General features: G+C 45.0%; 1 protein-coding gene across 13 annotated transcripts in view; it reads right to left on the bottom strand.

Moving 5' to 3' along the window:
• Positions 1 to 433: 433 nt before the first annotated feature.
• Positions 434 to 22,510, bottom strand: part of DIP2B (disco interacting protein 2 homolog B) — a 247,780-nt gene continuing 225,703 nt past the window's right edge. For all 13 annotated transcript variants that reach the window (XM_003252153.3, XM_030816574.1, XM_030816577.1 and 10 more), the window contains 9 exons: positions 21,903 to 22,033; positions 18,978 to 19,146; positions 17,981 to 18,151; positions 16,331 to 16,392; positions 15,078 to 15,135; positions 13,111 to 13,185; positions 10,330 to 10,507; positions 8,119 to 8,242; positions 434 to 4,507 (listed from right to left, as the gene is read on the bottom strand). In XM_003252153.3, the coding sequence (XP_003252201.2) occupies positions 4,255 to 4,507; positions 8,119 to 8,242; positions 10,330 to 10,507; positions 13,111 to 13,185; positions 15,078 to 15,135; positions 16,331 to 16,392; positions 17,981 to 18,151; positions 18,978 to 19,146; positions 21,903 to 22,033 (1,221 nt within the window). In that variant the 3' untranslated portion in view covers positions 434 to 4,254. The remainder of the gene's footprint in view (positions 4,508 to 8,118; positions 8,243 to 10,329; positions 10,508 to 13,110; positions 13,186 to 15,077; positions 15,136 to 16,330; positions 16,393 to 17,980; positions 18,152 to 18,977; positions 19,147 to 21,902; positions 22,034 to 22,510) is intronic.

Below are 22,510 nucleotides of genomic sequence, written 5' to 3' on the forward strand. Positions count from 1 at the left end.
ACAAAAATTAGCTAAGCATGTTGGCGCATGCCTGTAATCTCAGCTACTGGGGATTACTTTGGGAGAATCGCTTGAACCCAGGAGGCAGAGGCTGCAGTGAGCTGAGATTGCGCCACTGCACTCCAGCCTTGGTGACAGAGCGAGACTCTGTCTCAAAAAATTAAAAAAGAAAATACAACGACCAAATGCTACATGGGTGGGAGGAAGACTAAACTATAATTATTACCTTAGAAAGTCCTGACAACAGGCTCCTTAGTTTTCAAAGTGACACCCCGATTCCCTGACCTAGTATCCTTTAGTAGCACTGACTCTGGATCTCTGTTTTCACTTTCCTTAGACCATCCCAGCTATCACTGGGTCTTACCATCTAAAGGTCAATTTAAAATCTATCATTTCCCTAGCCTCCACCCAATGTGTGAAGGATTCAACAGAATCAGGCATCAATATTTATTAACACAAGACAAAGGAAACACATTCAATGAGTTAATAGAACACTGTCCAGCCAGATGTTAAATTTAAAAATGTATATCTAGTCTAACTTCAAATAAATAAAAAAACTTTATACATAATTACACAGTACTGTGGTTTGAATTTGACACGGGTAAATATCTTGACAGAAAGTAAACAAAACAGCATTAGGACTAAAAAATTATTCTTTTATCTTTACAGTCTCTTCCTCTGGACAAATAACATGGCCCATCTACATACACCTAAACCAGAAATGTCGTATGAATGATAAAGAAAAGGCCTATTGTGTATTTGGTGCGTTGCAGCTTCTTGCTCCAAATACTCTTGATTTTACATCAAAGCAACAAAAACAACAGTAAGGCGTAGATCTTGTTGGAGTTTGAGGATGAGGTGATAACTCCTCATTGCTTTAGTTTAAAAGATTCCTGGATATTCAAGGAAAGTAATTTATTTGGCCAAGATATAGAGCACCATGCCTGGGGCAGAGACCTTAATAGAAAACCTAAAGCCTCGGGCCCTTGTTGAGTCAACAAAAGCATTAAGCAAGCATTGCCCAGGGACTAAAGTAAGGAGACAGACTCATGTGACCAAGACAGGCAATGGTCCCTAAACAGCCTGAGGCAACACAACTTCATGAGGAAAGGACCTGGTACTGGGGAGACCTGGCCCTTTATGAGGCAGGAAGTAAAGACTGTGGATTCACTGACGCTGATTAGCATGCTGGTCCTTCCCAGGGTCTCACTGAATTCCTAGGATCTAGGAATTTTCCTGAGGCAGCCCCTTCCTGATCTACTTCAGTTACTTCTGCTGAGAACCAGAAAGAGGTTCAGAAACCTTCAGACCAATAGATTTCTCTTAACTGAGACAGGGGCTTGTTTAGTTTTTTTCCACAGACATTAAAAACCCAGACAGAGTATGTTCCAGAGGATTGGAAAGGCTCTGTTTCTATTAGTAATGGCCTTTCAGGCCTGCCTTAAGAATCAGTTCTACCACAAAGGTGCTACTTAATGTGCATAGAGTAGGAGCACTGTGTCATCAAGAGAACATTTTCTTACTCGAGTCTGTAGCAGAGTAGACGTTAAATCTGCAGGTATCCCACAAACACCATCTAAGCAAATGACTGGGCTCTCCTCTCCCTCCACAGGATGCTTTACCAGAGTTACTGACGAAGTTCCTCAAGGACAGTTCTTAGCCTTCCTTCCTCCATGAGCAGATTCTGGCTTTGGGGGACATGCAAAAGATCAATAAAGCAGAAAGCAAAACATAAATTAGAGGCCTGAGGAACTACAAAACTAGATAATCAGCCTCTGAGTAACTGGGAGTTGGCCACACTTTGAGATTAACGGAGTAATGTATTTGAAGGAATGAGTATCGATCTGCTCTGTCTGATATGGTAGCCACTAGTCACATTTGGCTACAAAGACTTGAAATATGGCGATGGTTTGAACTGAGATGTGTTTAATACACACTGAATTTCAAAGGCCTAACATGAAAAAAAGTAAAATAACTCATTAATAATTTTTATATTGATCCTATGTTGAAATGATGGTGTTTTTGAGCTATTGGGTTAAATAAAATATATTTAAATCAGTATCATGGGTTTCTTTTTACTTTTAAAAACATGTGGTTACTAGAATCATTTGAATTACAGATATGGCTCTCATTATAGTGTTTACAGTGGACAGTGCACCTCCAGATGCCTGTACCCGAATCTGCGTTAGTGAGAATTATCAAAGCAACCCACAGAATAGCATCTAATCATAACTTTTAGAACTTGGGGATTATAGAGCTAGACTTATTTATATCAGCTTCAGGATCCCCTGCTTTGTTTAGTGGATCATTAAACATAGTTTTAAGAAAATTACTTTCCAAGTATCAGACTGTGTTCTCTGCAAACCAAACCATCGCTAGACACTGGGATTTCCTGTGCGCCCCAATGTAAGTGCTTTTTTTCTGTCCATCCTAGGACTTCCCTCATTACGTGTAAATTAATTCCATCAAAATGTTGAAAAAGAGATCTGGAACTGGCAAATGTCCTGAGCTCTGCCCTCTGTGGAGGAGTGGGGAGGAAAAGAGGATGACATGAAGGGAGTCACAAAGTGGCTTTTAGTCACAAGACCGTGTAATGGCAGCCCTAGAGCACTGCCGCCGCAAAGGAGCTGGTCTTTGCATTATAAACCTTATTTTCAGGGTAATTACAAGTCTTAAAAATTGTTTAAAAACATACTTAGTTTACATGATGTTACAGTGGGGTAAATAATATGTATTATTAAAATAGTCTAAATAAATATTTACACAATAGACCAGAGTGGGTCAAAGAGAACCATTCTGCTTTAACAAGTTAATTCTTTTCACTTTTGAGTACTTTTTCACTTTTAAAAATATTTCTGTTAAGAAAAAAATAATACGATTTAACTATATTCAAATACATGAAGTATCAGACCAAAGAAAGGAAACCGAGCCAGAAGCCAAACTCAGTCCCGTCTCATTCTGCTTGGCCTGGGCACCACCGTTATTTCAAAAGAGTTTCCTGCATACGTCAGACTTCCCCGGTTTCAGCGTAAGCCTGGCTGCTTTGGCAACCCAGATTGGTCAGTTTTGTGTAGTTATATGGCCTTACAGTTCCATGTGACAGTGGATCCCCACTGCCTTCCTGGCCTATCATTCTTGTTTTAAACCCCCTGCCCTCATGAACTGGAAGAACAGAGGACACTCCTCAGTTTTCAGAAAAGAGAAGTTATATGGATAAACTGTAGACACAGTTTACAACGGGCCTGGAAAAGAGGAAATCCTAAATTCTTACATAGTCACTCTAAATCTGAAAGATCGTTTTAACACTGGGGCCAGAGTAAGTTATTGTGGTTCCTTAGAATAGGGTGGGCTCTGATGAATCTTAGCTTTGTGTTAACATTTTGATTTTTAAACTGAGATTTTCAGCTTTTAGAAACAGGCTGAATTCATAGAAGCCTAAGCTGATTCTGGGAATGCGAGCTTTAAAAACAAACATAGGCAGCTTTAGTTTATAAAATACACCAGCCAACAAAGACATAGAACAATGTGCAGCAAAACCTGCCAACAATTTGCACTTTTTAGTTACCTAATCAATTACACAACATTAAGAGAATATTGAAATTCTCTCAAAGTAGAAATGTTTCTACTGTGGTTGTTATAACTATACAAGCCAATTCTTCAAATCTCTAGTTGAATTATGTGTATTCTTATGTACATGTTGTAAAACACTGGTCAAAATGTTTTACAGTCAAGAATTATCTATATAAAGTAATTCTCATAGTCAGTGGGTTATCTGATTTGCTTATGGGTTGACTGAAAGAAAGCTGAGTAGTTCCATGTTAATAAACCCCACAGAACATCTAGCTACGGCAGAATGGCAAAATACAGTACGGAGTGAGGAACTGTGTCACTCAGACTACCCCTTTCATGTGAATTCATTAAATTCCCTTAGAAAATTCTAAAATGGCATTAGATAAAAATACAACTATGTACAACAGATGAAAAAAATGCAACATGCACGTAATTGCTTTAGTAATGTGCTGCTCACGCTATGTCAAAGCACATGTCTACCAAATGTTAACATTTTTTTCATTTGCCATCACAGAATTCCCCTTTCCTGTGTGTTTTATGATTGCAGAATGCCACAGGATGAGATGAATTATATCATGTAGCCATCTCAGCTTATTTCACATCGTTTGAAAGCCTGCTCTTAGCCAGAGGTCTTCTGTCTTTGTGATTCTTCAGAATGGCCCCCTGCAGTCCCCACAAGGCTGGTTACATGTTATAAGCCACGTAGATGGGGTCTAACTGGTCAGCTAGGAAGCTATCACGGAGGTGCATCCTCTGCTTCTCTCCTCTGGAGTTGATCGGGATGACACCTGGGTCCACCACAACCACGACGCCAACGATGAGGTAATGCTCTTCCAGGACCACGTTGGTCACTAATGGGACCAGATCTAGAGCTTCCTGTTCAGAGCCGCACAGTTCCACAACCACCACAAGCAAGTTGGTCCATGTGAACACGGCACTGAAATTTCAATGACAATTCGTTAACTTGTCACTACATTTTTCAGTTATCTTTTATAGCATCTGTCCCAGACTTAGCCCATTTCCCCGCCTTCTCCCCTCAATCCCAACCAGAAGGTCAGCAGTCATGTCTGCCATATGACACCTTTCAATTTCACCTGATTAAGACTGTGGGAAAAATTATATAATGAATATATAGATATGAGAGACATCTTGCCCCTGTGAACACAGCTGAGTCGTCCAGAATCTCCTGGGAGTTTGAAAGTGGAATTTAAAGTCGTCAGGCCAGGCGCAGTGGCTCACGCCTATAATCCCAGCACTTTGGGAGGCTGACAGGGGCGGATCACCTGAGGTCAGGAGTTCGAGACCAGCCTGGCCAACATGGCGAAATCCCGTCTCTACTAAAAATAAAAAAATTTTTTTTTTTTTTTTTTTTTGAGACGGAGTCTCGCTCTGTCACCCAGGCTGGAGTACAGTGGCGTGATCTCGGCTCACTGCAAGCTCCACCTCCCGGGTTCACGCCATTCTCCTGCCTCAGCCTCTCCAAGTAGCTGGGACTACAGGCGCCCGCCACCACGCCCGGCTAATTTTTTGTATTTTTAGTAGAGACGGGGTTTCACCGTGGTCTCGATCTCCTGACCTCGTGATCCGCCTGCCTCAGCCTCCCAAAGTGCTGGGATTACAGGCATGAGCCACCGCGCCCGGCCTTAAAAATACAAAAATTAGCCAGGTGTGGTGGTGGGCACCTGTAGTCCCAGCTATTCAGGAGGCTGAGGGAGGAGAATAATTTCAACCCAGGAGGTGGAGGTTGTAGTGAGCAAGTTTGCGCCACTGCACTCCAGCCTGGGCAACAGAGTGAGACTGTCTCAAAAAAAAAAAAAAAGTTGTTAACTGGTCATTTGAACCAATGACACGGATTTGAATATTCTGGGGTAACCCAGGGCACAGAAAAGCAGAGAGAATCCCTCTTCAGGGAGGCGAAAAAGAAGGGAATGCCCATATGGCTCTAGAAAGTAAGGGGACAGTGATTCCTGATGGCCTTACCATTCCCTTGTTTCTACCTTTCCTGAGACCCAGAGTTAGTTTTTTTGGAACATCTGAGATAGCCAGGTATTCTTTCCATTAATTCTTTCACTTAAGCTTTTTTGAAGGGAGCCTGTTATTTGCCCCATTAAGAGCTTTGACTAATATAATATTCTTTTGTTTTTTTAGACTAGTCAAGTGCAGTAGTGAGAAAGAGAGAAAGAGTAGAATGAATAGTTTGATTGATTTGTAATTGACTATGAACAATCAATTGAATTGACTCACTACCTTCAGACCACCCTAAGGCAGTGTTCTTAAACTCAACAGGAAGAGAGTCTGTCTGACTCACATAGTTATTAGTGCCCCACGCAAGTGTCTCCTATTGTATAAAAGGGCCATAAGCCACTTTCCACCGAGTGGAGTTACTGGGTTAGAAGGTAGGGCCTGACTTGGTATGCAGGGCTAAACTGCTTTAAAAACAGATTCCAGTCGGGCGCGGTGGCTCACGCCTGTAATCCCAACACTTTGGGAGGCTGAGGTGGGCGGATCATGAGGTCAGGAATTCGAGACTAGCCTGGCCAATATGGTGAAACCCCGTCTCTACTAAAAATACAAAAATTAGCCGGGCGTGGTGGTGTGCGCCTGTAGACCTAGCTACCAGGGAGGCTGAGGCAGAACTGCTTGAACCCGGGAGGCAGAGGTTGCAGTGAGCCGGGATCGCACCACTGCGCTCCAGCGTGGGGAGACTCTGTCTCACAAAAAAAAACAAAACCAAATTCCAGTAATTAAAAATGTACACAATATCTGGTTCCATTAAGAGGCAAATGCCTAAAATGACAAAGTAACCACAGCACCCAGCTTCTCTGGATGCTTTCCAGATGTCTAAGGATGTTCTTGTCTTGGTCAGAGTCTTGTTCAGGTCTGGGGAGAGACTCCTCGGAAAACAAGAGCATCTTTTTTTTTTTTTTCTTTTTTTTTTTGAGACAGAGTTTCACTCTGTTGCCCAGGCTGGAGTGCAGTGGCGCAATCTTGGCCCATTGCAACCTCCACCTCCCAGATTCAAGCAATTTTCCTGCCTCAGCCTCCCGAGCAGTTAGGATTACAGGTGCCTGTCACTGCGCCCAGCTAATTTTTGTATTTTTAGTAGAGATAGGGTTTTGCCATGTTGGCCAGGCTGGTCTTGAACTTCTGACCTCAGGTGATCCACCTCAGCCTCCCAAAGTGCTGGGATTATAGGCGTGAGCCACCACTTCCGGCTGACAAGAGCATTTTTAGACAAAGAAGTATCTGGAGGCTGGGCACGGTGGCTCACGCTTGTAAATCCCAGCACTTTGGGAGGCCGGGGCGGGCGGATCACGAGGTCAGGAGATCGAGACCACGGTGACACCCCGTCTCTACTAAAAATACAAAAAATTAGCCGGGCGTGGTGGCGGGCGCCTGTAGACCCAGCTACTCGGAGAGGCTGAGGCAGGAGAATGGTGTGAACCCGGGAGGCGGAGCTTGCAGTGAGCCGAGACTGCGCCACTGCACTCCAGCCTGGGTGACAGAACGAGACTCCGTCTCAAAAAAAAAAAAAAAAAGAAGTATCTGGAAAGCATGAGCAACCATGGAAAGAACTGGGGCTGTTTAGCATGGGGAAAAGTGGTGAAGAAGGACAAGTTCACTAAAATATGCAGAAAACAAACCAAACGGATTCTGTATTGATTAGGAACCCAGAATGAAAGCCAGTAGGTAAACACTACAGAGGTGGTTTGTTTCTTTGTTTTTTTGAGACAGTCTCAGTCTGTCACCAGGGCTGGAGTGCAGTGGCACAATCTTTGCTCACTGTAGCCTCAACCTCCCAGGCTCAAGTGATTCTCCCACCTCAGCCTCCTGAGTAGCTGGGACTACAGGCATGCCACCACACCTGGCTATTTTTTTTATTTTTTTGTAGAGATGGGGTTTTACCATGTTGCCCAGGATGGTCTTGAATTCCTGGGCTTAAGCAATCTGCCCACCTTGGCCTCTCAAAGTTCTGGGATTATAGATGTGAGCCACTGCGCCCAGCCAAACCACAGTTTTAATTTTACAGATTTTAAGTCAATATGTGGTTGGATGATCCTTTATCAGGGAAAATGTAGGGGGAATTCCTGCAAAGAGCAGGAAACTGGATGAGATAATATCAACTACCCTTTTCATCTGCTTACCATTTAATAGTTTACAAAGTACATTCTCATTTGATGCTTCTGATAATTAGGAAGTAGCAGAGAGAGTGTTTTACAGATGAGGAGAGCCTTTAAGCTGGTTCTTTCCACCATATTATGCTGACTTTCAAGAGACCAATGATCTGTTAGTCCCTTCCCATTATGAGAGTCTATCACTGAAAAAGGACTCAGTTCCAGCATTCCACAGGTATCCGAGTATTCCCCAGGGGCCTTGTTGGCCACAGCAGGTTGCACACCCAAGACAAGAATCAGTCTATTTCCTTACTCCTCCCGTGGAGCTCTATGTTTCAAGGTAGGTATGTGGTTCCAGTGACCAATTAATCAGATCAGTTGAGATTACGACTAAAGCTGAAGTGGGAAGCACAGTGTATGCTGGGGGAGTTACCATTCAGCAATGCTTCTGTGGATCCGGGACACCGAGGTCTCAATATCAATTGGGTGGTATCGTAATCCTCTCAGCTCCAGTGTTTCATCCAGCGCCCCCACCACGTACAATGCATCATGACGCTCTGACAGAAAGAAAAAGAGAGAAACGTGGCTCGGACATATACTGAGTGCAACATAACACTGGAGTCCAGAGCACAGGGGTCGGACCGCCCGCCACCTGGCTCTGCCCCTGCCAACTGTGTAACCGGGCAAATTCCTAAGACTCTGAATCCTGCTGCTCCTCTGTGAGACGGGAATAATCAATGGCTGCTGTGAGGATTTGGAGTTAATCCATTAAATGATGCCAGAAATTAGCTGTTATTATTATTTCATGTTAGGAACTGTGTTATGTGCTGGGGAGACAAAACTGACAAAATCCGGCCGGGCGCGGTGGCTCACGCTTGTAATCCCAGCACTTTGGGAGGCCGAGGCGGGCGGATCACGAGGTCAGGAGATCGAGACCACGGTGAAACCCCGTCTCTACTAAAAATACAAAAAATTAGCCGGGCGTGGTGGCGGGCGCCTGTAGTCCCAGCTACTCGGAGAGGCTGAGGCAGGAGAATGGCGTGAACCCGGGAGGCGGAGCTTGCAGTGAGCCGAGATTGCGCCACTGCACTCCAGCCTGGGTGAAAAAGCGAGACTCCATCTCGAAAAAAAAAAAAAAAAACTGACAAAACCCAATTCCTGTTCTGAAGATCCTTACAGTTGAGGCGGGGGAAAAGATACACAAAGAGGCATTCCGTTGTAATGTAGAAAGCCCAGCGACAGGAGTGTGCATGAGGTTCGGAGGGGCAGAGGACATCACTGAGTCTAGCTCAAAGGTTCAGGGAAGGCACCTGGAAAAGCTGAGGGCAGAGCTGAGCTTTTAAGGACAAACAGAACTCAGCCAGAGGGGAGGGGAGGAGGAAAGACAGGAGTTGAGAGGGAGAGGAGATGAACAAGTGTCATTCTTTCTAGGTAGCTTCACAGAATACAGATATAAGGAGGAGGGTTGTAGAACATGGAGGAAACTAGTCCTGGTTTCTAACAGGCTTGTAATCCAGCTAGGATACAGAAGGAAGATTATTTTGCAGTAATTTTTGGAAAAACACAGATTTCTGAAAAATTCAGCAAAACAAAGTGATTGAAGCTGTTGGAGTGAGAAGGATCAGGAGGTGCAGCAGAGGCGCCCATCACCTGGTGAGCTCATGAAGACTGATGACAAAAACAAGAGAAACATAGCAGTGAATGACTAATGGGTGCTCCTGTGTGCCAGGCACCATTCTTGGCATCTAAATGCAACACGTCCTTTAATCTCACATCATTTCCATGAGGCAAGAAACACAGTCATCCCCATTTTCTAAGTAGGAAACAGAGGCTGAGTGATTGCTCAAGGTCACAAAGCAAATGGTAGAGGTGGGCTGCAAAACCAGGGCACCAGGCAGGGATGCCACCCTCTGCTCCACTGGGTTGCCCCTGCCTCTCCATGAAATCTGGGGAACCATGGATGCTGATCAGTATGGAACTATGGAGAATTCAGGACTTTAAAATCCAGTGAGTTATGTATCTATCACTTCTTCAAGTGCAGGATATAGTCAGTGTCGGATATTTTTAAATGGCTCTAAGTGCCAGTCTGGAAGAAAGAGTGACGGCGGGCAGCAGTGAAGCTGTGACAATCAACTGGGCAGAGGGTGATGGGAGGGAATCCTTATACCGGAGGCCTGGCCAGGAAGCAGGCTGTGTCCAACGCAAGACACTGAGGCACTGCCATGCCTCCGCAAGATGGCTCCTCAGAACTGATGCCCCTCTCAGGGAATAGGGCCATTCCTCCTGCTCCCCAAGTGGTGTGCAGGGTAGAAGAGCTACAAGATGCAACGCTTGTCCCGGGTGTGGAGTCAGCCCTGCAGGGACTGAAAGTCTGTGTTTAGCCAGGGACGCTCACTCGCCATCAGGCACATCTCTCTGACTCACAGCTCGGGATGCTCCTGGGCTTGCCCCAAGCGCTCACCTCTTAGACATTCTTCATGGGGCAAGGCATGACTCCAAATAAATAGAGAGTCACTTATGGGTTTAAGAGTCACAGAGGGCGTAACTAAATAGACACACTCCACATCCAAGGCAGGCTGAAGGAGGTCAGCTAGTGCTACAGAAACACAAAGCAGGGTCAATGGGGAGTTGTTGCAGAAGGTACCTCCAGTGGCCGCTGTGAGCTCGGTCCGGCGGACAAAACCAAGGTATCCTGTCCGAGCCCAGAGTGTCCGAGCTGCATCTCCAAAGCTGAGGCGAGTGTTGAAATGATCAGCTTGAAGAGTCTCACTATCATAGATGGTGTAGTAGCCGCTGGCTGTATGGGGACTGTTCACCCAAATCTATAAGAAAAGTGCTTTGGTCATAACTCACTGGGGACACACAACTGTATTAATTCTCTTGGATCAGGTTATTTTGATTTTTTAAATCTCATTTTTATATTAACAACAACACAACTGCATCAATAAAGGCAGCTGACATGTACCACATGCTCGTCACGTACCTAATCTCCATCCATCCTGATATAGATGACAACTGACAACATAGTCCACACAACATTGTTCCCATGTTACGGATGAAAACACAAGGAGTTAACTAATTCACCTAACACGCGGAAACGAGGAGACCCGCACCCATGCCCGTGTGGCTCCAGAGGCCATGCTCTCACCCACAAGGCTACCCTGCCTCCCTGGCTCATTTCTCACCCTCCTCCAGAGTCCCACGAACACATCAGGGATCATTTCTGTGCTTCCGGGATAACTGTGGAAGCCCACAGGGAAACACCATGGGGTGTTTGAGTTTATAATATAAACAGAGCAATAGCTAACAGTAATGTTACTGACAATCATATGCGACAGACACTGTTCCATGTACATTACAGATGCAGGTGTTAAAACATTTTTTTTTTTTTTTTTTTTTTTTTTTTGAGATGGAGTCTTGCTCTGTTGCCCAGGCTGGAGTGCAGTGGCACAATCTCAGCTCACTGCAAGCTCCGCCTCCCGGGTTCACACCATTCTCCTGTCTCAGCCTCTCCGAGTAGCTGGGACTACAGGTGCCCGCGACCACGCCCAGCTAATTTTTTTTGTATTTTTAGTAGAGACGGGGTTTCACTGTGGTCTCGATCTCCTGACCTCATGATCCGCCTGCCTCGGCCTTCCAAAGTGCTGGGATTACAAGCATGAGCCACCGCGCCCGGCCGTGTTAAAACATTTAAGTGTTATAATGATTCTACTCAGGAGGTGAGGTAGGTGCTACTATTAACATTTAAACATTTTTTAAGTAGGCTAGGCATGGTGGCTCACGCTTGTAATCCCAGCACTTTGGGAGGCCAAGGCGGGTGGATCACTTGAGGCCAGGAGTTCAAGACCAGCCTGGCCAACATGGTGAAACCCCCTCTCTACTAAAAATACAAAATTAGCCAGGCGTGGTGGTGTGCGCCTGTAATCCCAGCTACACGGGAGGCTGAGGCAGGAGAATCACTTGAACCGGGGAGATGGAGGTTGCAGGGAGCCAAGATGGCACCACTGCATTCTAGCCTGGGTGACAGAGCAACACTCTGTCTCAGAAAAAAAAATTTTTTTCGAAGTAGAGATGGGGTCTTTGCTATGTTGCCCAGCTAGCCTCAAACTCCTGGCCTCAAAGTGGAGTGGCCTCAAACTCCTGCTTCAGCCCCTCAAAGTGTTGGGATTATAGGCATGAGCCACTGCACCTGGATGGTGCTATTATTATTATTATTATTTTTGAGAGTCTTGCTCTGTCATCAGGCTGGAGTGCAGTGGCGTGATCTTGGCTCACTGCAACCTCTGCTTCCTGGGTTCAAGCCTCAGCCTCCCAAGTAGCTGCGACTACGGGCACACGCCACCACGCCCAGTTAATTTTTGTATTTTTAGTAGAGACGGGGTTTCCTCATGTTGGCCAGGATGGTCTCGATCTCTTGACCTCGTGATTCACCCGCCTTGGCCTCCCAAAGTGCTGGGATTACAGGTGTGAGCCACCGCGCCCAGCCGCCAGTGCTATTATTATTTATGGATGAGGAAACTGAGGCCCCGAGAAATTAACCTGTCCAATACTGAGAAGCTTGTAAGTGGCAGAGCCCAGGTCATCTGGCCCCTGCACTTACTCCTCCCATTCAGCTACATAATGAAATATCAGCATCCTTCAAAGATTTAGGGAGGCTGGGCATGGGGGCTCATGCCTGTAATCCTAGTATTTTGGGAGGCTGAGGCAGGTGGATCACCTGAGCTCATGAGTTCGAGACCAGCCTAGGCAACATAGTAAAACCCTATCTCTACTAAAAATACAAAAAGCCAGACATGGTGGCACGTGCCTGTAGTCCCAGCTACTTGGGAGGCTGAGGCACAAGAATCACCTGAACCCAGGAGGCGGAGGTTGCAGTAAGCCCAGCCTGGGCGACAGAGTGACACTGTCTCAAATAAACAAACAAAAACAAAGATTTGGGGGAAGAAAAATTAACTATTTTATATAGTTAATTTTTACATACTTATATATAAATAATATGTATTTATATATAAATATTTTTTGTTAAAGGGCTGGGCCTAGAATTTTTTTGTTAATGCAAACATGGATACATTTTAGAATACAATATAACATCTGAATGACCTTAAAAATTGGTAAATATGTGACTCCTTTCAGTTTCATACCTTAATAGGTGGGAACATGTAGGATTTGCTCACTTTCCTTTCTAGCTAAGGGCATGTCAGTGGACAAATATGGCACCATTTCCAGTCTGAGTGCCTAAATCTTCCCTGGATCCCAGTTTCAATCTCCCTCTTCTGTCAATTTCAGTCTCATGCCTTACAGAAAAAACTTAACTCCATTCACAACGGGGGAAAGCTAAATCTGCAGTTTTACTGATTTCTAAAATGTGAACCCTAGAGATTTTTACTGCTGACTTTTCAGAGTAAAAATTTAGATTATTACAAACCTCTCCAAGGTGAGAGTCTCCAACCGGCCCTTTGGTCTCAGGATTAACAATAACCACTTTCACTCCAGGTAAAATCTAAGAATCAAAGGGAAAATACAAAGATTGAGTTCAGTGAAATCTAATGACCTCCAGGAAATGCACAGTTAGTTACCTGCTGGAGAGGTGGGAGAGGCACACACGGCGGGAGCCAGCTGCAATGGCATCACAGCAGCTACCCTGAGGGGACCACGGCAGAGACCTTGTGTCTTGCTCTCACTGAACCTTCCTCAGTTCATTGAAGACCAAAGGTCTAATAAAACTCAGCCTCAAAAATAAAATGGGAGCCAGTCTGCCATCTCTTCAAAGGGATAAGAAACTACAGATCAGGACCTTAACAGTAGAATTTGTAGAATAACCTTTCCCTTTTCATGCTCTTTCTCATTCACTGGAATGATGGCAGTGAAACCCTTTAAAACAGAAAGGGCAGCAGGCAGGGACAGCCTGAGTGACTCCACTCCAGACTCCAGCTGGTGCTAGAGTTGGAGGAATGTGAAGAGTGAGAGAGGACAGCAGCAGCTTTGCAGGACAGAAGGATATCCACGACCCCAGGATCTTCCTCAGGAAGGAAAAGGAAGACACATATGCTGGCTGAGGGAATGGCTCAGCCATTCTAACAAAAGAAGGGCCTCTCTGGTTACCCATATTCTGCCCCCCTTTGAACTCCCTTTTTATCTTGGATTTCTAAAGTATGAGGTTACTTGAGAAGCCCTCAATAATTATCTGGGCGCAAACATCTAAAACCTCAAGGAAGAGACAAGGCGGTTCCCTTAGTCCAGGGCGGGCATAGGCTAATGCTCATGAGGTGTGCTTGGCTGCTGAGGCAAGTGAAGACGTGACAAGGCAGTGACAAAATCAGCCAAACCCCCCTCTGCTCGCAGATGCAAATGGAGAGTGAGACTGGAGTAAGCGCCCCATGGGGTGATACACCACCAAGTAGGTTTGGCAGGGATTCTTTTTTTCCCTCCACAAATTTTTCTCTGCCCTTCAGAATTACTAGACAGGATTCCGAGGTATCATCATTATCTCGTCAAAGGGCAGAGAAATTCCCACTTGTCTTGACAATGCATGTGGGTTTCCTATCATCCTTAGTAAATTGCTTCTCACTAAATCTCTCTTTTGACATTTTATAGCCTCATTCTAATCTAAGAAATCTTACTCCCACAGATGTTAACTCTCAAATATCTTTAATCTCATCCCCATTTTTATTTTCCTTTCAACTTTAAATGCATGTGTGTCTTCCCTGACCTTAAACCACACTCCCATCTCAGCCTCTCCTAGCTTTCTCCTTGTGATGTTTGTAAGACAGAACCGGGCCAGGCACAGTGGCTCATGCCTGTAATCCCAGCACTTTGGGAGGCCGAGGCAGGTGATCACCTGAGGTCAGGAGTTCAAGACCAGCCTGGCCAACATGGTAAAACCCCATCTTTACTAAAAACACAAAAATTAGCTGGGCGTGGGGGCAGGTGCCTGTAACCCCGGCTACTCGGAGGCTGAGGCAAATTCTCCTTGAATCTGGGAGGCAGAGGTTGCAGTGAGCTGAGATCACGCCACTGCACTCTAGCCTGGGTGGCAGAGTGAGACTCCATCTCAAAAAAAAAAAAAAAAAAAAAAAAAAAAAAAAAAAACCACAGAACCAGCTCTTCTATCCACCTTTCATACAATGAGCACTGCATTTTGCTGGTCTGTCAATAAGAATAACATGTCAGTTGGATTTTTAAAAATCGATGGAAATTAAGAGAGTTCAAATTGACTATTCTTCTTATCTATGTACCCATATGAATTTTAAAGTATTAGCCAAGCTGAAATTATCTCCAGATTTCAATTAAGGCTTGCCCTGGACACTAATATATTATATGGCTTCTGGTTTCTTTAAACTGAACCACTTCGCCACACAGCCCACCTTCCCCATGGTCAACAGAACAAATTACCTTTCCAGACTCTGAGAGAAGCAAACTCTGAGGGGCACCGCGTTCCACGAGACGAACCCTGCAGAAGAATGGTATTTACTATGTATAGGGCTTTTAAGAAGAGAAGTCGCCATGTTCCTGCAGCTCAGTGCTGCCTTCCCACGACCTCTAACTTGTCTCTCTTCCTCACACTACAGTGGGGTTTCTCAAACTCAGCACTACTAACATTTTGGCCAGATAATTTTTTGTTGAAAGGGGCTATCCTGTGCATTGCGGAGTGTTTAGCAACACCTCTGGCCTCTGCCCACTAGATGTCAGTAGCAAGCCCTCTTTTATGACAACCCAAAATGTTTCCAGACAATGTCAAATCTCTTCTGGGGTGGCAAAATCTTCCCAGGTTTCAAACTGCTGCATGAGAGAGATGCTCCACCTATGCAGGCTAGGTCAGCGCAGTGGGGCACTCCAGATAACACATCCAGGGCAGTGGGGCTTGGGAAGAGAGGTCTTAGAGCCCTGGGCCAGCGCTCACCATGAGGCGCAGCTAAAATTCCCTTCTGGGCTAAGGAGGCCGGCTTTTACCCATGGGGCTCAGATAAAGGGTTGTTTCAAAAACCCTACTCTGCCTCATTTATCTTATCTGTCCTATTATTTTTAAACTCTTAGAGGAAAGAGACTATCCATTTTAGTTTAATTTATATCAAATGTCACAAATACTTTTATATAGGCAATAACTATTATACTTTAATGTTAAAGAACAGTGTAGCAACTGAGAGAATTAAAGCTTTCTTATAAATGTAAATCTTATGTATTTTTTTTTTTTTTTTGAGACGGAGTCTTGCTCTTTCGCCCAGGCCGGACTGCAGTGGCATTATCTTGGCTCACTGCAAGCTCTGCCTCCCAGGTTCATGCCATTCTCCTGCCTCAGCCTCCCGAGTAGCTGGGACTACAGGCACCCGCCATGGCACCCGGCTAATCTTTTTTTTTTTTTGTATTTTTAGTGGAGACGGGGTTTCACCGTGTTAGCCAGGATGGTCTTCATCTCCTGACCTCTTGATCCACCCGCCTCGGCCTCCCAAAGTGCTGGGATTACAGGCATGAGCCACCGCGCCCGGCCAAATCTTATGTATTAATGATAAAAACAAATTCCTTCCCTCTTCCCATTCCCCTCCTGGAAGATATGAACAAAAGGAATGAGGGAAAATGCTGGCTCTGAGGTTCCGAATTTGTTATGCTTAGGAACTAGTAGGAAAGGAGCATTAATAAATCTGTTGTACCTGTCATGTCTTAGTGATTTCAGATCCACATACACGGTAGTCGGATCAGGCCCTGAGGTTCCCTAAAGAAAGACAAATCAATGCATTGTTTAGAATTTCAATAAACTGTATTTCACATTTTCAAACCAAGAAATAATGTAGCCATACACATGAAAAATGCACACTCTTTTTGCCTCTCCTCCCCTTGAGAGTAGGCCCCCTGCTCTCACTCTTATCACGGGGACTGTGGCAGCACTGAAACGTTTCCATGCTGAGGAGGGCTTTCATCCCTGGATTCAAAACAGAGGTGAGACAGGTCGGCAACCCAGGGACTTGCAAAACCAATACTGGCCACGGTGACAGCAAGAGGGCTATGATGGGGCTCAAGGTTAAACCATCAAGACCCTTCTGAAAGAAGGTCACAGAAGACCTGAAATCCACCCATGTGTGTTATCTTCTTTCACTCACTTTTGTCCATGCCTATATTTGCCTTATTATTTTTTTAAGACACAGGGTCTCAATCTGTCGCCCAGGCTGCTGGAGTGCAGCAGTACAATCACAGCTCACTGCAGCCCCAACCTCCTGGGCTCAAGCAATCCCCCTGCCTCAGACTTCCAGGTAGCTGGGACTAGAGGCATGTACCACCAAGCCCAGCTATGTTTTTTGTGGGTGGGTTGTGGGGGTAGGGGAGAGATGAAGTCTCAACTATGTTGCCCAGGCTGGTCTCAAACTTCAGGGCTCAAGCAATCCTCCTGCCTTGGCCTCACAAAGTGTTGGGATTATAGGCATGAACCACCACACCTGCTGCTATATTTGCCTTATTACCTAATAATACATAAAATTAGTCTCGGTTCTAGTCCCTTTTCTGTTATTTACCCATCAAGAATAACATGATAAAGTTGCCATCTGGGTGGAGAAGAGAATACAAGGTTATTGTCTGAAAAAAAAAAAAAAAGAAAAAAATGGTATAGAATATAGAGACAGAAAAACAGAAGGTCAGGTCGGGCGCAGTGGCTCATGTCTGTAATCCCAGCACTTTGGGAGGCTGAGGAGGCTGGATCACTTGAGGTCAGGAGTTTGAGACCAGCCTGGTCAACACAGTGAGACCCTGTCTCTAATAAAAATACAGAAAATAGCCGGGTGTGGTGGTACGCGCCTGTAATCCCAGTTACTCCGGAGGCTGAGATGAGAGAACCGCTTGAACCCAGGAGGTGGAGGTTGCAATAAGCTGAGACTGCACCACTACACTCCAGCTGGGGTGACAGAGCAAGGCTCCGTCTCAAATAAAAAAAAAAAAAAGAAAAAGGAAAAACAGGTCAGATACAAATAAAATCCAAATAAGACTCAAATCTTTGTGACTCGTCATCATGACCACACGACAACGATTCAAGTAGACACGAACACTACGCTCACTGCCAGCACTGCTCCAAGAACTCCGAGCTGGCAGCTCAGTGATTGTGCAGAGCCGCCTGGGGAAGCACAGTACTGCTGCCTCCACCTTACAGATGAGCAAAATGAGACACAAAGAAATCGAGATTAAAAAGCCCAAGGTTCCGAAGCAAGTAAGCGCGGCTGGGCCCAAGCGCAGGCAGCCTGGCTCCAAAGCCCGTGCTCTGGGACACTCCATATTCCTCTCCCGTTTGTGAGCAGACAAGATTTCATGAGGGTCACCTGTAAACATATTGCGACATTGACTCTTGATCCAAAAGTGGTGCTGACAGCCCGCGGGGACAGCCCGATGTCTTTGAAGAGCTTAGAGAAGGACTGCTGGAGTGCAACACGGGGCCTCTCCTCCGCCACCACCACACAGGTCCGGACGCAGGAGAGGTTGATCCCTCTGGTCTGCAAGACACCATTATATGGGAGCCAAGTCAGTAGGATCATAAAAGAACTGAACACGTAAGGCCACTGTTCTAGCTCCTTGGTCAGGAAAAGCCAAGCAATTGTGTATTCTCACCTCAGGCACACAGAGAAAAGCAGCTTTCAGAAAAGAAGAAATGGACAAAGCATCCCATTAAAATCACTATCTGCTGATAAATTTGCTCATTCTCTAGTTCTCTCCTCTTTCTTCTAAAAATCTAAGGCTCTTCAGCAATATGTTTTTATCCCTCCTCATTTCTGTACCTTAGATGTCCCCCTATTTGATGGGACTGAGAGAAAAATTAATCTAGAACTCTGGCGATCTAATCTCGTCTCTTTTTGAATTCCAAAGATATTTTTCTATCAAAGAAAATTCAGTATTTTCTGACTTTCTCATCTGCAAGTCAGACAGATCACCATTTGACACACACATGAATGAGTGAGTTACCCTTATCTTTGGGGATATTCTGAATTCCTAATATTTTGAGGTTTCAAATTCTATTAGGAAAAAAAAGTATTGGAAGCCACAGTTCCCTTTTATGTTTACATACTCTTTCCAGTTAGCCTCCCAACCAGTTTCCCCTTCTTGTCCACAAAGTAAGAATCATATTAAACTGTGGAAGAGTGCACTTAATTAGGAAAGTGGAAGAGATAAACTTGCCAAGGTTTACAATACACCCCTTTTTAACTGAGTGACTTGAAAAAGGCAAGCAAACATGGCTGTTAGCCCCTGCTCTGGCTCTGTTACGTCCTGGCCCGTTTCTTCAAAACCTTTTGGGACTGGCCACCTGCTGGAGCTGCTTCTTACCTTTAGCACTTCTACTTGGTTGCCAAGACCTTTGGTGCAGAGCTCCATCACTGAATAGGAGCAGAAAGTGTCCCTTATTTTGTACTGGTTGACCGTGGCGAGCCAGAGGAAAAGGTTGTTCTCTAACTCCATAGGAGGAATTAAGACAGACTGGTGGCCTGAATAGACACTGCAGTGAAAGAGACAAGAGCTGGAATCATCAGTTCATCCTGGACACCTGATGCTTCAGAACCCCACCAATTCCACAGATACTTACTGAGTGTAAAGGACAGTGTAGGGACATATGAGATATAAAGCTCTAAGAATCAGTCTTGTTGCTATGCAACTTGCAAAAGGAGCAACTATGAAATAAAGCAGACTGTGGTAGGTCACTTTAGTCTACATAACATTCTTACAGCTGCCCTCAAGCTAATTAATGTGGTCAAGATGATACTAAACATTCTGGAAAGGTAATTCCTAATAACTGATCTTTAAAACCCGGATGGAGTAGCATTTTTTCCTCTTTCTATTCAGAAACCTTATGTCTGGACTGGATTTTATTCCTATGGTTTCTTTTAAACACGTTTATAGCCATTTTATTGATGATCTGAATATGAGATGTGAATCAAGAACACTGAGATCACAGAATAAAGAGCAGTTCATTCAAGCTCGATAAGCCAGGGTAGGGGAGTGGTAGTGCTTCACTGAGCTGGTGACACTTGAGCTGGAGCTTGAAGAATGAGTATGAATTTGGCAGTGGCCAGAAGTGGGGACGGTAGTGAGGGTTTTCTAGGCAAAGGAACAACATATACAAAGGCTGATAATTACAGCATGTTTGAAGCGATCAGAAATATTAATAGTATTCAAGTGGCCAGGCACAGTGGCTCACGCCTGTAATCCCAGTACTTTGGGAGGCCATGATGGGAGGATCGCTGGAGCCCAGAAGTTGAAGACCAGCTTGGGTAATAGAGCAAAACTCATGCCTCTACAAAAAAATTTTTTTTAACAATTAGCCAGGCGTGGTGGCACACACCTGTAGTCCCCAGCTACTTGGGAGGCTGAGGTGGGAGGATCGCTTGAGCCCGAGAGGCTGCAGTGAGCTTTGATTGTGCCACTGTACTCCAGCCTGGGTGACAGATTGAGACCCTGTCTCCTTTAAAAAAATAAAAAAAAGAGAGAGAGACAGAGAGAGAGAGAGAGAGAGAGAGAGAGAGAGAGAGAGAGAGAAAGAAAGAAAGAAAGAAAGAAAGAAAGAAAAAGAAAGAAAAAAAAAGAAAAGAAAAAGAAAAAGAGAGAGTATTCAACTGAAATCCTAGCATACAGGGTGCATGGAGGAGTAAGGCCAGAAGGGCTAAGGCCAAACTGTGAAAGGGCTTAACCAGCCTATGAGGGAGTTTAGACTTCACCCAGCAGGCAGTCATTGCCGCTTTAAGTTGGGGCAACACTGACAATACGGACATATGGAGTAGGGACTGGTGATACGAGCCACTGCAAGTTGAGAGACAGTTAGGAGAGGCTGCAATAGTTCAGGTGAGAGGTGATACAGGCTTGAACCCAATAGTGTATCCCAGGATAAAAAGGAAGGAATGGGGCTGGGCATGGTGGCTCACACCTGTAATCCTAGCACTTTGGGAGGTCGAGGTAGGCAGACTGCCTGAGTCCAGGAGTTCAAGACCAGCCTGGGCAACATGACAAAATGCTGTCTCTACAAAAAAATTAGCCAGGTGTGGTGGTGTGTGCCTGTAGTCCCAGCTACTCAGGAGGCTGAGGTGGGAGGATCGCTTGAGCTTGGGAGGTGGAGGTTGCAGTGAGCCGAGACTGCACCACTGCACTCCAGCCTGGGCAACAGAGCAAGACACTGACTAAAAAAAAAAAAAAAAAAAGAAAGAAAGAAAAAGAAAAAAAGAAAAAAGGACAGAAAGGAAATATGGATCCTCATACCCATATTCAGTCCATCACAGGAAGAACTATCAACACAATGATTTTTTTTTTTAGAAAGAAAAAACAAGAAGGAACAGAGTTCCTATCATGTCTCATCTATAGCCACAAAGCTCAAACTCTTGACTCATACAAAATGGCAGTGATTTTATGCCTAAACCTATTTATAGATCAGAATCACTAGAAGCTCAGGAATCCTGTATTTAAAAATACTGGTGGTGTGGTCTCCACCTCTGGAGATGAAGATTAATAAGTCTTGGGGAGTCCCATTAATTTTTGTTAAAAGACCCTCAGGTGATTCTTATGTACATACAGGTGTAGAACAACCGAGCCAAAGGACATACATTTGATTAGACACAAGACATAAAGATACAGAATCTGAAGATAAGACCCATATTTCTAGTGTGGGCCCCTACATGGATGATCCTACCCTATTACCCTAACAAAGAGAGAACAGGAAGAGAACGTTGAGCCGCAGGCATCTGTGAAGCATTCATGATGTACACCAAGGCGGTGAAAATGCAGGTCTGAGATGAGGTTCCCTGGGGGAATGGTGAGAGGAGCTGGGATCTGTACTCTGCAAGAAGCAACCTGGCCAGGGCAAATGTGCTACTTTCCATCCACATGCTGTCATCCCATCCCACTGTGCTCCTTCCTGCCAAGCCTAGGGGGTACGTGCTGGCTGTCAAAGCATGACATATTTCATCCGAGAATCATCCTTCTACTTGGCTTTGCTTCTAAAGCAAGGATTACATGGTGGAGCAGAGAGCAAGTAACAGGATCACTGCCATTTTGTATGAGGAATAAAATTAACAGAAAATAACAAAGGGAATACAGACAAAACTGTTTTTAAACAAACTTCAGAGACACAGTAGATCCATAAATTCTGGAAACACTAGCATTTTACTGAAACTTTATCAAATTAAGGGAGCAAAGGGAAGGATGAGATGGCCATGGTCACAAAGTATACCCCCACACATTCTGTCTCCTTGGCTTTTCCATCCCTACCTGCAGAGACACCAGAGCGCGAAGCCAAGTCCACAGTAAGGGTCAAGGCAGATGGCGATCTGCCGAGAAGAGTACAACTCGCACTGGAGCTTGATGGCTCGACACAGAGCGTTCACTGCAGAGTGGGACATCTGGAAAGTATGGAAAACGGAACAGGCTGGGACTGTTATCCCACAGGCAGAGAAACAGCTCTGACGACAGCTTTGAGGAGTTTCAATTCCCTAAACTCCTCAAAACAATGTATAATTTTTAGTGCTTCAGAGCCTAATCTAAGTCTCCATTAAGGGAACATATTTCTGTTCATTAGTTAATAATGAATTTTTTTTTTTTTAGACGGAGTTTCGCTCCTGTTGCCCAGGCTGCGGTGCAAAGGCACGATCTCAGCTCACCACAACCTCGGCCTCCCGAGTAGCTGGGATTACAGGCACGCACCACCATGCCCAGCTGATTTTCTATTTTTAGTAGAGATGGGGTTCTCCATGTTGTTCAGGCTGGTCTCGAACTCCCGACCTCAGGTGATCTGCCTGCCTTGGCCTCCCAAGGAGCTGGGATAACAGGCATGAGCCACCATGCCCGGCTAATACTGAATTTTATGATATCTAAATATC

This window comes from Nomascus leucogenys, chromosome 8 (assembly GCF_006542625.1).
Source record: "Nomascus leucogenys isolate Asia chromosome 8, Asia_NLE_v1, whole genome shotgun sequence".
In the NCBI taxonomy this organism is placed as follows: domain Eukaryota; kingdom Metazoa; phylum Chordata; class Mammalia; order Primates; family Hylobatidae; genus Nomascus; species Nomascus leucogenys.